Below are 14,824 nucleotides of genomic sequence, written 5' to 3' on the forward strand. Positions count from 1 at the left end.
TATTCACCTACATGTTAACATATGACCTGTAGCTAAAGAAACTTCACACAGGTGAGTAGTTCTGTTGATTTCATGACAGAATTGCAGCTATTCTTGCTTGGACAAATACGAGAGTACTTAAATAGGCCTGACCATGGGCTTTTGGTCACCTCAGGTAGATTTTGATGATAGAATCTCATTCTGTTCTTTCAGGCTTGAGTCTTGAAAATGTACCATCTGTACTTTTTTTGAACTTTCAAATACAGCTTCTGTTTTGAACTGTAGAGTTAATCAAATCAGCAATATTTACAATTTCTGAAGATATATTTTAGAAACAAAATAAACCGGACACACAGAGTCCTGGATTATAGCTGTAACATCCCATTTGCAGTCAGAAGATGCCTATATAACTATATTGATTTCAGTGGCATTACTTCTGATTTGCAATGGTCTTCATGCCTACAGCTGGCCACAAATCACACTGAATGGTGTGCTGTATTGTGAGCTGTATTTGCAAAGCACCTACCCAAGAATTAGTACAGAAAAATATATTGCCTTTAATTTCTAGTCGTTTATTGGGGGCGAAAAGTGTTGGTTAATATTTTAGTTTATTTTGTTGATTTGCAGATTTATCTTCTAATGGATTAGTTATGCTCTTTGTCTACGTCCTGAATTTCCTGCACTTCCTTTCCAGTTATTTAGTTAGGATTGAGCACATCAGCTAAAAAGTACCAAAATGGCATGATCCTGTTATGGACGATTATGAGTAATGATTTGATTTATAGCTGTGGGCGTCCCTTTCAGTAGTTTAAGAAAATGTAAAAGCCAGAGAAGAGTAATTTACCTAATTTAGTGAATACATTCGTCTGGTATTTTATCAATGGCAAAGTGCTTTTTTGCCACTTGGCAAGGAGCCATGGTCTTATGTCAGACCACACCAACAAAGAGACAACTTTCTTAATTCCATCACTTGTTTCCATTTCGTCTTTTAATTAATTTCAGGCATTGCTTAAAATGTAGATCCCTAGCAGCCAAAAGCAGCTAATCCCACTTTCTGCTATTAAACAACTAGAGAGGAAATCAGAAAGGAGATGTAAAAGAAGGTGCTTTATATTGAGTTATTACTCTATCTTGTTCAGCAGAAAATGAGTATGACCTGTTAAAGGGATTTTTCAGGCTGTTTCTATAGAGACTAATAATGGCCAGACTTACAGATATATTTAATTGGAAACAAAATCTTTTATTAACCCTTTATTTCTGGCATTAGATATTTTTCTAGGGCAGTTTTCTTGAGATACTTTTTGTCTTATTCACTATTTATAGAGATCTGGACTAAAGAGTCCCATGTCATCTTTCAAGCTTTTGTATATTTACTTCTTTCCTTTAGATGAGAAACAGGAAACTACAGAAAAGTTAATTTATTAGGAAGCCCTCTTTTTTCTTCCAGTTAATTAGACCACAAATAAAAAGTAATTTTGCTGCTTGTGTAGTTTTGGTTTTTAGCTTGTAACTCCAAGACATTCAGCGAAAGACATAAAAAGTTCCTCGTGAACGGTTTTGTTAATAAATCGGCACAGTCGCTTGCTGAAGGGAGGGCTGGGCGATCCGGCTGCTCTCCTGTTTGTTCTCGCTAACTGGGGGTGTTGGGGTGTCTCGTTCCCTGCAGCCGCCTGCACTCCAACAACCTGTTCTGCGACTGCCACCTGGCCTGGCTGTCGGACTGGCTGCGGCAGCGCCCGCGCGTCGGGCTCTACACGCAGTGCGCCGCGCCCTCGCACCTCCGCGGGCACAACGTGGCCGAGGTGCAGAAGAGGGAGTTTGTCTGCAGCGGTAAGAGGAGCGCGCTGGCCGGGCCCTGCTGCCTGCCACCCCTGCCCGCGCCCCGGGGCTCGCTGCTGCTGCTGCATGCCCACCTGAGTTAGCTCCTGCATGAAGGCTAATTGAGGAAAACCCGATCGCTTCTGCCCGTGTTTGTGGCGGTGCTCGCGTCCTTGCAAATTTTGTGTAAAAATTGTGTTCATGTAGATTTTATATCCTTCTAAACTTTAATAGTGGGGTAGAGATTCAGTAAATGAAGTAAAAGGTGTACTGATTGAGAACATAAACCCATCAGTAATAAGGAAATTAAAAAAAAAAAAACTTTTCATGTATATACTTGTTATTTTCTGACTTTTAAATATTACTCTGAATCCCTAAGTAGCTTTCTGAATTTTTATTGTTATGCCTTAATGCATAAGGTTATTTTTTGATGTGAAATAATGAAATGACTAACAGTTCATTACTAATCACATTTTCTCTATTTAATTTTTTTCCTTTATTTGTATCTTCTAGATGAGGAAGAAGGCAAGTTTATCTTTCTTATTTAAATATTTTTACACTCAGATTGAAAATTTTCTGTAAATTTTGTCTACTGTTTCGAGTTTTGCCAAGAGCATTAAAAACCAGATGCAATATTGCTGTCTTTTCAGTGGTTCAGCAGGGTTTCTCCTACCGGTTGATTTTCTGCAAAACTCCAGAAACCTATTGCCATATATGCCAAAATTTGCACAGAGCCCTGTTTCTAGAAGAGTTTTATGAAGAGCACAATGTTCTGTCCTTATTAAATAGCCTCTGACATTGAAGCGTAAGGCACTGCCATCTTCACATGGCAAATGCTAACAGTATTCTTGCCACTAATTGTACCTTTATGTACATTTAAAAGGGCTCCTAATAAGATCATTTCATATATCTTACATGTAACTGTTATGGCTGCAGAGCCTGGGTGTCAACAACAGTTTTATAACTTGATGATTGTAATGCTGATTATTAGCAAGGGGAATAACCATGTTTTCTCTCTGAATCACTGTATTTTTGTTTAATAAAGGTAGGTGCAACAGTTTTATACTGGTCGTATAAAAAGAATAGTGTGTGTTATTAGATTTGATTATTGTTTGTACTTTCCTAACAAAAACATGAATGTGAAATTCATTTATTATATTGTAAAATTCTGTCTCATAGAGTCATAGAATGGTTTGGCTTGGAAGAGACTTTAAAGATCATCTTCCAATTCTCTTGCCATGGGACAGGGACACCTTCCACCACATAAATTGCTCAAAGCCCCATCCAACCTCGTCCCAAAATCTTTTGAGCAATTTAGAACTTGGAAAGTTGTTATATGAAGTTTTAAGTAGGAACAGCACTGGCTACAACTTACATTGTCAGTGTACCCTTCCTATATTAATAAATGACATTAAATATTGCGAGAAAGATATTGAAGTATGGTTTCTTAGTCAAGAGGTTGTTTATCTTTTTCCTTGAGAATATCAAAACAGTCTCTAGATTTTTCTAACTTAATGAAAAAAGAAAGGAAAGGATATCATGCTTTTCTCATCCCTTTGTCTTTCTGTATCATTACAAAACAACTGTACTGCATCACTAAATTTATAGAAGAATGAGTGCATTAATGTATTGTAGAATGTGCCATCTATCTATTTGCAGGAAAATATAATAAGGTTTTTAGTTTCTAAAACATACCTAAATATGAAATGATTAAGTTCAAATGCAATTAAAAATTTTGACTTTAATATACAACACTAAGAAATCAGGGGGGAGCTCATGTAAACTAGCTACCTGAGTTAGAAAGAGTGGCAGATTGTGGGAGGAAGAAGTTTGCTGAGCTAAAACAGAGTGAGAGATGTGAAGTCAAAACTTTTATGTATTTTTGTGTGACTGAATGAAAATGTCATGAAATGAATAAAACCTCAAAAATTTGTCTATAAACAATACATAACTGAAGGACCATTTTCAAATAACTATTTGCAGAACAGAGCAAAACTGGCAGGTCACAATCAGTCTCATAGCAAAGTTTATTTATTTCTCTTGACATGGCTTTTTTAATACTATACAGCATTCTGAAAACTAAATAAATCAGTAATTAGTTTTTAATAGCATGCAAGAAATAAAATATATCTGAAAAATGGATCACTTAAGTCTTCTTAAATGAGATAATTTTGAGTGGCTGTTGCTGAAGAAGTTGAAAAATTATGTAGTGCTGTCACAATAGTTGAGCCTTTGTCTTTCACCTCTCTAGGTTAACACTAACTGTGTGTTTAAATAAATGCAGTTTGAAAGTACTGACATGCTACAATGCTTATTTTAGAAGTTCTGCCTTAAATTTTTCAAGTAAGTGTAAAATGTTGTGCTTCCCTTTGCAGGTCACCAGTCCTTCATGGCTCCATCCTGCAGTGTCTTGCACTGCCCCACTGCCTGCACCTGCAGTAACAACATCGTGGACTGCCGTGGGAAAGGCCTTACTGAGATCCCAACAAACCTTCCAGAAACCATCACTGAAATGTGCGTGATCTGACTCTTTTTCCATTAACTTACAGAAAACATTTTTTCCTGTGTATTAATTTTTGTTATTTGCATAAATCAATGCATTATATAGGGTAGGAATTTTGGTATATACCTTCACCCTCAGATAGAAAAATGAATATGCAGGTGTATGAAAGCACTTAAGACCTTTATGCTATCTCATGATTTATTTTTGTATGTGCTACTCATATTTCATGAGTAAACTGCATTCTGAATTGGTTAAAAAAGATTGGGGAATCCTTGCTCTTGTACAAGCAAATGGCTTTTCACTGCAGACTCACTGCCTGTTGCCTTCAGGGTCGTTTTCTGTGCTGGTTTTGTCTGAGGTAGGATTAGTTTTCTTCATGGTAGCCAGTATGAGGCCATGGTTTGGATTTGAAAATAGTGTGGATTGAAATATTTTTGGTACTGCTGAGTGGTGCTTACACAGAACCAAGGCCTTTTCTGCTCCTCACCCAACTTTACCAGAGGAGGCTGGGGAGCAAAATGGGTTGGGAGGGGACACAGCTGGGACAGCTGACCCCAAACTGACCTAAGGGATGTTCTGTACCATGTGGCACCATGCTCAGCATATACAGCTGGGGGAGGGACAAGAGTGGGGAGAGGTTCAGAGTGACGGTGTTTGTCTTCCCAAGTTGCTGTTACATGTGACAGAGCCCTGATCTCCTGGAGATGACTGAACACCTGCCTGCCCTTGGGAAGTGGTGAATGAATTCTGTGCTTTGCTTTTTTGCATGCAGCTTTTGCTTTACCTGTTAAGCTGTCTTTGTCTTAGCCCATGAGTTTTTGCAGTTTTAACCTTCTGATTCTCTCCCCTATCCTATTGTGAGGGCAGTGAGTGAGCAGCTTTGTGAGGTTTAGTTGCCAGTTGGGGTTAAACTGTCCCACTCACCTTCACTCACTTTATTCATTAGATTTCCTACTAGGGAGCTGTATCTTACCATGAAAGATCAGCAATCCATGTCACCAATAAAAAGGGTTCTGCTTCAAGCAGTATCCTCAGAGGGTGATCTGAGAAGGCAAGAGTAAAATGTAGTCATTATGTTAACAGCACCTACCCTTGTACAGAAGAACATGAACTTGGCAGTGTCCCATGACGTGTCATACAAAAAGTACCACCCTGTCCTGGCTGTGGAGCAGAGTCATAGCCAGGGTGCTGTAGGGCACACAGGCTCCAAAAGCAGCGTGGCTGAGGGGTTGTGTGGGCACAGGAGGAAAGTTACTGCTGCATTGTCACCTGTGCAGGTGAGCAGCAAAAGCAAAGGTGAGCTTGCTGACAAGATGGGCAGGGGCACAGCAACATGAACGTCTTTGTTTCTGGGATCAGCAGGGGCAGTGTTTTGGAATGAGTTCCCTTCAGGGAAATAGTGGGAAAGTAGCTGTGATGATAACCTGGTAAGTGAGGTGTAACTAGAATTAAATGAGTTGGAGAAAATATTCAGAATAAAAAGAATGTCAGTAGTTTGATGATATAAGAGGGTCTTGAATGTTTAAAACTAGGGTTTCACAATGAGGTTTTAATTGGCTTGTTGATATCTGACCTGTGGTTTTGAACATTACGAGGTTGGAACTACCATCTTCTTAGGATGTGAATAATAATCACATCTGTTAGTTCATAATTACTGTTGTTAATAGTAACCTGGCTGACCCCACATGATCCAATACAGTCATTCCACTGTATAATACAAACACTTCTACCTTTCACCACTCTCAGAAAAATCTATCTGCTTGCAAATAAAGTGACTCTTTCATAAAATCCATTCACAGTGGCCATGAAGGCTGCACAGAACAGTATTCTTTATTTAATGAGCTGTATACCAAAGTTCTTACTTGCATAAGTGCATCTGTGTGCATAGAGGAAAAATATTGCAAGAAAGAAGTAGGGAGTACATGTCAAATATTCCTCACTATATTTCTCGTGCTAACCACTGGATTACAGACACTGAGGTTTCCACTATATTTTTCTTAGATATGTAAGAAATGCTCTTGAGTTTTAAGCATGGAGTGATATGTTCTTCATTAGTTTATTGTCCTGGAGAGTAAAAGTAACCATGGAAAAACACCTTCAGTATTTGTCTAAGCATTTAACAGATTGCAAACTGATGCTCAATGTTTCCTGCTAGGCTGGACATTATTCAGTTTCCAGAGTGAGGTTTTTTTCTCATTCTGAGATCTATAATCCATGAATATATAAGGATATATGTGTTCTTATATACATATGCACAGTGTATATAGTTCATACTGTTATCTGTCTATTGTATCTAGTTAGTAGGTTCTGGCTAAGTAAAATGCAGATCACAATATTTTGCTCAGGAGGTGTTAGAGGAGATAGAACATTAGAAAATCAGATTTTAGTAATCATATTTTATTAAACAGATACACACCAATGAATGTTAGTGTGGTGATAGAACTGAACTTCAGTGATAGTTTTTGAGTTACTCAGAAGAATACGGTACAAGATACAATTTGATCTGTTGGTAGGCTGACTTACCATAGAGAGAATAACACTTTTCTTTTGACTGGAAGGTAAGGAGAGAAATTAAGGCAGGCAGGAAGGAAGGCAGCAAGGAAGGAAGGAAATGCTCTGAGATTGAGGGATAAACTGAGAGGAGGAATTAGAGTAAAGGATCATGTATTTACTGAGAATCACAGGATTGTTTCTGCTTCCTTGTCAATATGTTGAAGAGGAGTGCAAGTTTTGACAAACACATTTTGCTGGTTAAATGGAGAAAGCTTTATGCTATACTTACTGCTTTAATGTGAAGAAAACAGTGATAGTTGTCTTATGATTCTCATGGATGGGAGGTGTATTTAGCTTCATAGTATCAGAGAATGAGAGAGAGAAAAGGTTGGAAAATGAGTGGTTTATGGAGTTAAAAAGGTTTTACCAATAAAGATGTGAGGGAAGTCTGAGACTGAATCAAACCAGCATTCCACCCTGGCCAGTGGCTCACATCAGTTGTCCCTAAAGAATATTCTGGAATCAGAAATTTACAACTTCAGAAATAAAATACCAGTAGCGCAAATATTTTCTTTCTCCCAATAAGTGTTGGAGTTGCTCTAAAACTTGACAAAAAGCTTTCAGGGAAAAAGGACTTTTCTTTTAAATATCCAATCTGCTTTAAACCCTAGGTTTACATCTTCATGTTAAGATAATAAATTTTGGGGGCGGGAGTTGTGCTCAAACTCTTCCAGTTTAAAATACAGTTTTTTAAAGTTTCATTAATGTTTCTTTGACTTTATATAGGGAAGGAAAATGCAGTCACATACATAATTTCCCTGTCACCTTCTATTTTGCACACCATCTTCATTTGTCTCTTCTCTGAAATAGTGTTTCAACTCCATTCAATATTTTTTGGATGACAAAACCTTCCACATCTTAACTAATCTCATCTTATTTCTCTGAATTACTTGTTTTGTAACTTTTTTCATCTTCAATGACCAGAGTTGAATACAATATTTCAGATGACAGTGAATCAACAGGTTTTTATTAACAGAATTTCAGGGGTTTTTTTCATCTGCCTTTTGCAACTTACTAATTAATCGCTTGTGTTATTGAACTACCAGTACACGTTGCACCATGTTTTAACTTGAACTAGCCCTGCAGAGTCCTAGGTCCCTTTTTTAGCTGTTATGATTTTGTCAGGAACAAGAAGTTGGTAAATGTAATCCTATTATCACATCCATTTCTAACATTGAATCAGGTTGTATGTCACATTTCAAAGCTGGTCTGTGAAAGACTTCAGTCCTCTCTGCTTTTAACTAAATTTAACTTGCAGGAAGATTGTGACATTCCAGTATTGTTATCATACAATAAGTGTTTTAAAGCTTCATTTTTAAAGAAGTCTGTTGCTTATAGCAACCCCTTGAGATTAGATTGAAAGGAGCGATTGTATCCCACAAAATAAGCTGTTTTTCACTGATTTCTTAGGCGGCAATGTTGTCAGCGTGCCAGGATGGTAGCTGACAGTAAACACTTGAAGAGATGAGCCCGTGCTGTCATTGTCAGGCGTGCTGGGGAGCTGGGGAGCACGAGGCAGAGGGTGCAGTGAGCGCTGCGTTCCCGCCGGCGCGGCGCAGTCCCCGCACGCGGCTGCGTCACCTTCAGCACCCTTCCAAGCACAGGCTTTGGCAGGAGCTCCCCAGTCCTCAGCAAGAGGGGGAAGGAGAAATGTGCTGGCTCCCTGTTGTTTTCTGAAGGATGTACGGGCTTTAACAGCCAAATTATTATTTATTCACTCATCTTTATAATACTACCAGATTCCTGTGCACACTGCAAGAAAATTAACTTTAAACTTCTAATTTACCTGTGCCAGATATTGTCCAATCTTTTCAGTTCCTTTCCTTTTTTGCCAATCTTTTTCTGCATTTTCATTTGAATATTTCCTACTTTATTGATGGGAACATTAGAAAAATCCACAATACTTTCATATTCCCTTACTCGAGCATGTTTGTCTGTCCTCTGTCCCCTGTTTATGAGCTGCATTTGAGGAATCCAGTGCTGAGTACCACCAGCCTGCCATACTGTGCTTCAGCCAACTTCATGGTACAAAACCACCTCTGGTGCTTGCATCTTTGTGTCCTTTTGTCTTTTCTTTATTGTATCTCATATAAATAATGTTTTCCTGTGAGGCTGACATTAAAGTTTATTGACAGCCCTCCTTTATAGAGGAGTTTAAAATCTGACAACTCATTTTTGTGAGATTTTGTTTTTCCACCCATTTCTGCCTCTTACTTATTTGTTCTTATATGGACAGCAGGTTATTTTTAATAGGAATGTAATCCATATTTACTTTTTAAAGATCTATAGTTCCTTTTTTTTTTTCAATGAGTTTCTTTTGAAGTTCATCTGCAGGACATGCTTATGGATTTGTGATATTTTGCCAAGTTCTCTGTTCATTTTTGCTGCTCTTTCTCTCTGTGGAAACTTTGACCTCAATCAACTCCTCAGTATCCTATGAAACATTGATTTCTTAACTTTGTTGGAAAAAAATAAATCTTGATCTGTTTCTGCACAGGAATACTTTGAATTCATTGCCTTGTCAGTCTGTTTGGGACAATCTTGTATAAAACCAAACAGTATTAATAATGGTGCTTCCTCCATCCTTCTGATAAATATAGTGAAATCACAGGTTTAAAGTGTATATTCCATGTTGACAATTGCATGGGTTTTTTTCCCCTAGCGGCTTGATAAATTAACTTGTATCTAAATAGGGTGTTTAAAAAAGAACCCTGTAAATGGAATATTGAATTTCTTAAGTATTATACATTGGCAGTTTCCATTGAGTAAAATTTTACATGTTGAAGCTCTGAGTTAGCTCTCTGTGGAAAAGTACAAGAGAAGACTTTCTGTTTAGTCTAATGCTGGTGTTGTGGCTTTACACTGCCATGATAGCTCTACTGGCTTGGAATGCTGTTTTAGGACATTAGGAGCTGTCCTCTCAGGCTGATGCTAGTGCCTCTGTAGCAGAGCTGGCAAGGAGAAGATGTGCTTGCACTGCACTGCAGCCTCTCTGAGTTTGGAGTAGGAGCCTAAACCACTGAGAAAAAGAGTGAGCACTGGATGCTGAAGGGGTTGAGGAAAGAGCAGGCGTTCTGTGATGGGGGAGCAGGAGGAGGCAGAGCCAGTTGCCAAAATGCTGTTTCATTCCAGTGTAGTTGGATTTCCTGGTGACTGTCAGGGTGCTGCTGAGCTGATTTTGTCGTACTCTCTGTCTGACTTCTCAATTGTCTCAGTCAGTTGGCTGAAAGCAGCAATTCCTGCTGCACCAAGGCAGTCAGCAGGCAGTGCATTGTCTGCCAAGTGCCTCTTGGGAAGATGCCTTCAGAAACAGGACTGCTTATCTCCAAGTATCTGCCAGTGAAAATGGAAGGAGAATAAAATCTATAGCGTCCTCTATTTTTCCCTTCTGTTTGATAAAGTTTGGAGCAAAATTAAGTATTCAGCATCTCAGTAAATGTAATTTTTAATCTGCATTGACTTAGTACAATTGTATCTGTACCAGTTACATACTTACTCCAGAATTAATCCCCACTTCATTATCTAAACTCACAGATAGCCAAATGAGAATACCTAAACTTTTCTTTTCAGGATTTATCCAATCGATGTGATAATATTTGATAAATAAGCAATTAATATTCCATGTGTATTAAAAAAAATTTGTTGAGTACCAAAATTCCTCCAGTTTTAGTGCACCTATAAATTCTACAGAAAGCACAAAAATTAAAAGGGTGCACAGATATACCTCTGCCTCTGGTTCAAATTAGTAGATTTCATACTGTGAGTAACCTGCAGGAAACATTTTGGGAACTTAAAAAATTTCCCATAGACCTGTTTATTTTAATGTCTGTATTATAACATTGTGAGGCAAAATACAGTGCCCATAAATAATATAAATGCTCTTTCAACTTTTGTTATTTAGTATACCTTAATTTAGCCTTTTTTCATCGACTTAAGCAAAGCATGGTACATTATACATTAATTCATCCCAAACATCATAATTTGAGTTGGTTTAGATTTTTTTTTAAACCTCTCTCCTTTTGCAGAATATTTTAGGAGATGCTCTTTCATTGGCATGTTCAATCTGTTACACTTACCCAACTTAAGTGGCCTCACACACCTAGTGCTTTCCTCCTTTGTCATGCAGTTCATGTATTAAAGGCATTAAATGTCATTAAGGTTCAAAACTATTACTTTAATTGTTGCTAGAAATTATAGCCTTTCTAATGGCAGTTGCATTTAGCAGCCTCTATGCCGGCATTCCTTCCACATTTTAGTTTTTCATCACTGTTAATCTCTTTTTGCTTGGTTTAATTTCAGGATTCACCTTCTGAAAATTCTTTGAGAATGATCGGCAGAAGTAATTCTGGTTCCCTTCCAATAGAGACCTTTTTTTTGGCACATGTTCAAACAGACTGTGAGAAACCCTACAAATAGCAACCCAGCAGCAATTGTATTAATTGTACTGGTTCCTCATCCCAGAGTGGTGTGACAGGCCCTTATTTCAAAAGAGGCCAAAAAGCCATTAATGAGCTAGACCTACCTTCATGGAAATGCTGCTCTTACATTCTTCTGATTTTCTTTTCTCTTCCATGGCCTGAACCTGTCAAAGTGGTTCTAAAGCTTCTTTCCTTATTGTACTATTATACATAAATGAAAATAAATAGAACTGCAATAAGTGCTTCTAAAGGGTGGTGGAGGGGGAAGCGGGGGAAGGAGTACCTGCACTGATGACCATAAATTTGTACAAATGATGATTATTTAAAAGAAAAGAGCACAGAATTAAATTGGTTGTTCGTTCACTTTTTTATATTAAAAAATATTAATCAAAGGAAGGACTTAATTAAATTCTTCTTTCTCCAAAGGATAGCAGTCACTACAATGGCATTTTGGGGAGGAGGCAGGTTCACTGGAGAAAAGGATGACTGGAGGATTGCCACTGTTAAATAAGGAACAGTTGTATAGATAATTCTAATCTTTGTAACAGGCTGAAAAGACCCTAAACCACATACTATGTGAAATGAAAAAATATATAAGAGTCAGGAATTTTACAGCTCACCTTTGCAATCCAGTGCACTGAAAAGCCCCTGTCTCCTTATTACTATGGCCTTCAGAAAAAGGTTTTTGTTTCATGTGAATGGAGCTTTATAATGTTTGAGTGCCAAAAGTAGAAACTGTATATTTGTTTCATGACAACATTATTTACATTTTCCATTAGTTTCTTAAATTTTTCCTCAGTCTTGTCTTACCATCCTGATTTCTGGCTATTTTTCTTCATGTTTTCATCTTCCCATCTCATTCTTTGTTACACTGTGTTTTCTTAACTGTTGATTAATGATTGTGTGTTATGCCAAGCACTCAACTACATCTTTGTGAGCTGTGTTTGAAATTAAGCAGGATTAAAAGCTCCTGAGATTGCTTCTTGCAGTAACATTCAGATTATATTAAAGGAGAAGGGAGAAAAAAGGAAGTGAAAGGAAAGAAAGAAGAAAAAGAAGAGGAAAAGAGGGGAAAGGAAACGAGATCTGACAGAACTGATTTTGACAGATGGACTTAACCAAGATAAAGTGATCTGATCACACTGCAGACACAGGGGAAGTGCTTTGCATACATGAGGAGTTTTATTTGAGTACTGTGACCATAGAGGCATAGTGAATTTTCAGTGAAATCTAGAGCTTTTGTTTCTGTTTTGACTAAAATTTAATGCATTTTTATGTCCAAATGCTTATATCAAATAATAATAGTACATAGTCTTCAGATACAATATTATTAATTATAATGTATTGCTTACATGCTTATTCACGAGAATTCCTAAGAGGAGGTTTTACCTATGGAGGAGGACCAAAAAGGTTCCTAATGGAACGGAAATATCTGATGCAAAATAGCTGACTTGAAAATAACATTTTAGTATCAATATACACTGCAACTAAAGTTTTCAATGTTCTGCAGCACCTAATTTAAAAAAAGTCCCTGGCCCTGTTTCATTGGCTAAATATTGCAAATAAGGCCATGAACATTGAAAATCTTTGCATGCAAATATACATGATACTGTATTATGATTTTCCTAGATGGGTTTTAAGATTTGCCACTCGCTGACCTCTGTCTAGGCTCTTCATCTCTGTGTCAACCATGCAGTCCTTTTGCTGTGCTTTTCTGTGGTCTTGGGAGAGTCATTATTTCTTAATTAAAGCAGTGTTTATCCCCACTGCAATATAAAACAACAATTTTGTGTGCTTAATCAAAAATTTAGAAATTTGCTAAAATTTAAACATCTTTTATATGATATATGCATATAAACACACAATAAATACATGTAAATAACAAAAAATGCATTATCCATAAGGCAGTGTATTGAATAAATGTGAAACAAATTAAAATGAGCTAAAGAAGTGTGTTGAGGTATTAACTTCTTCACCTTCATATATTTAATTTACCAATGTAGATTTTCCTGAATTGCCTGTAAGTTATCTTTGGTATTCCTACCTTAATATTTCTTGGTCAAAACTTAAACCATATTCCATTTAACTGCTTCAAAAATAGATGATTTTGCTGCTTGGATAGCTAATCCTGCCTGCTTAACACACACAAGAGAAATGATTTGTCATGCTCTTACTCAAATGTCTTCCTAATCTGAAAATTACTGTAAATCTTGTGGCTCTGTGCTTTTTGGAAAACAAAAACCCATCTTTTTCATTTGAGTTGTCAGATGTTTTTGTACGTATAACATCTAATCTGTTCTTTATTAGCCTGTGTTCTGTTCTGCCATTGTTCACGTCTTTGGCTTTCTTCATGCCCTTGTGTCCTATCTTGAAAACTAATTAAATTCAGACAACAGGATCATTTCAGGAGTCAAGAGAACATAGAGACACAGAAAAAAATAACCAGACAAGAAACATATGGGAGCAGTGCTGGTTTCCAGAAACGAGCAGTAGGTACTGGCCAGCATGAGCACCATTCCACCTCTCGGGGTTTTGTGCAATTTTCTCGTGGGTGTTAAGTAGAAGAGGTACCTTGATGGACCTCTTTGATGCTGCCAAGGGAAAGAAAATAACTCCAGCTTGGAATAAATGAATACTTTATACAGCACGAAGGGAACCTGGAGAAGGCCCATGTCGCTTTTCCAGAAAAACCCTTGCAGATTTCTGACAGCTGTGCCATACTCCAAAGGTGTTGTTAATCTTAGATTTTATTTTCACACATGGCTCTTCACTGCTGATTACTTTTCCTCAGCAATTATGTGAGTGAAGTAATTTAAAAAGAAACTACGGATACTGACTTTTCAGTATTTTGTGTTTTGTCATAATTCAAATGTTTCTTCATCAATTAAATTTTTAAATACATAGTAAAGTAAGCAACCACAGAGTCTAAAAGCTTTTTTAGTTTTGTGGCAAATTTATAGTGTAAGACTACATATTATTTAGCAGGTAGTGAGGACTGCTGCCACCCTGTTGGTCTCACAATGGGGAGATTTTCAAGGTAGTGTTTCTGCACTTTTACAAGAGCTGGGCAGATCCCTGATTCTGATGAACCAAGAGTGCAGCAGGATTGTATCTATTTTTTTATGAATTTAAAACACTTATCTGAACAGCTTGACTAGTTGTGGTAGTGTAAGAACTCTCATCAAAAATGGGCTAATTAGAGAGATTAACTTGACTCTGGGTGACTCAGGCTAATTGCACTGGAGCCACACTGACAGAAGCCAAAGTACTAAGCAAATAATTATTTAACAAGTGGCGTATTTTGCTGCAATCTGAACCTGTAACAATGGAGGAATGTCAAGCCCATCATCATTAGTGATGCTCTAGAGTTCAGAGCATGAGATGGCCCTTTCTGTAATGAAATGCAGGTTTGAGACTTGCTTTTGAATAAATGTGATGAATTGTTTAATAGCTTTTGAATTGCAATTCTTGTTACTTTCTTGATGTAATGCAGACTAAGGAGTCATCTGTCATTTAAAACCAATCCCCTGAGGAAATATTTGATAGAACAATT

The 14,824-nt window shown here is 37.4% G+C and overlaps 1 protein-coding gene across 3 annotated transcripts in view; it reads left to right on the forward strand.

Annotated features, from left to right (window-relative positions):
- SLIT2 (slit guidance ligand 2) overlaps window positions 1–14,824 on the forward strand; it is a 260,009-nt gene that overhangs the window by 166,010 nt on the left and 79,175 nt on the right. For all 3 annotated transcript variants that reach the window (XM_063401696.1, XM_063401694.1, XM_063401695.1), the window contains exons 8-9: window positions 1,646–1,809; window positions 4,173–4,311. In XM_063401696.1, the coding sequence (XP_063257766.1) occupies window positions 1,646–1,809; window positions 4,173–4,311 (303 nt within the window). The remainder of the gene's footprint in view (window positions 1–1,645; window positions 1,810–4,172; window positions 4,312–14,824) is intronic.

This window comes from Prinia subflava, chromosome 7, assembly GCF_021018805.1.
Source record: "Prinia subflava isolate CZ2003 ecotype Zambia chromosome 7, Cam_Psub_1.2, whole genome shotgun sequence".
NCBI lineage: Eukaryota > Metazoa > Chordata > Aves > Passeriformes > Cisticolidae > Prinia > Prinia subflava.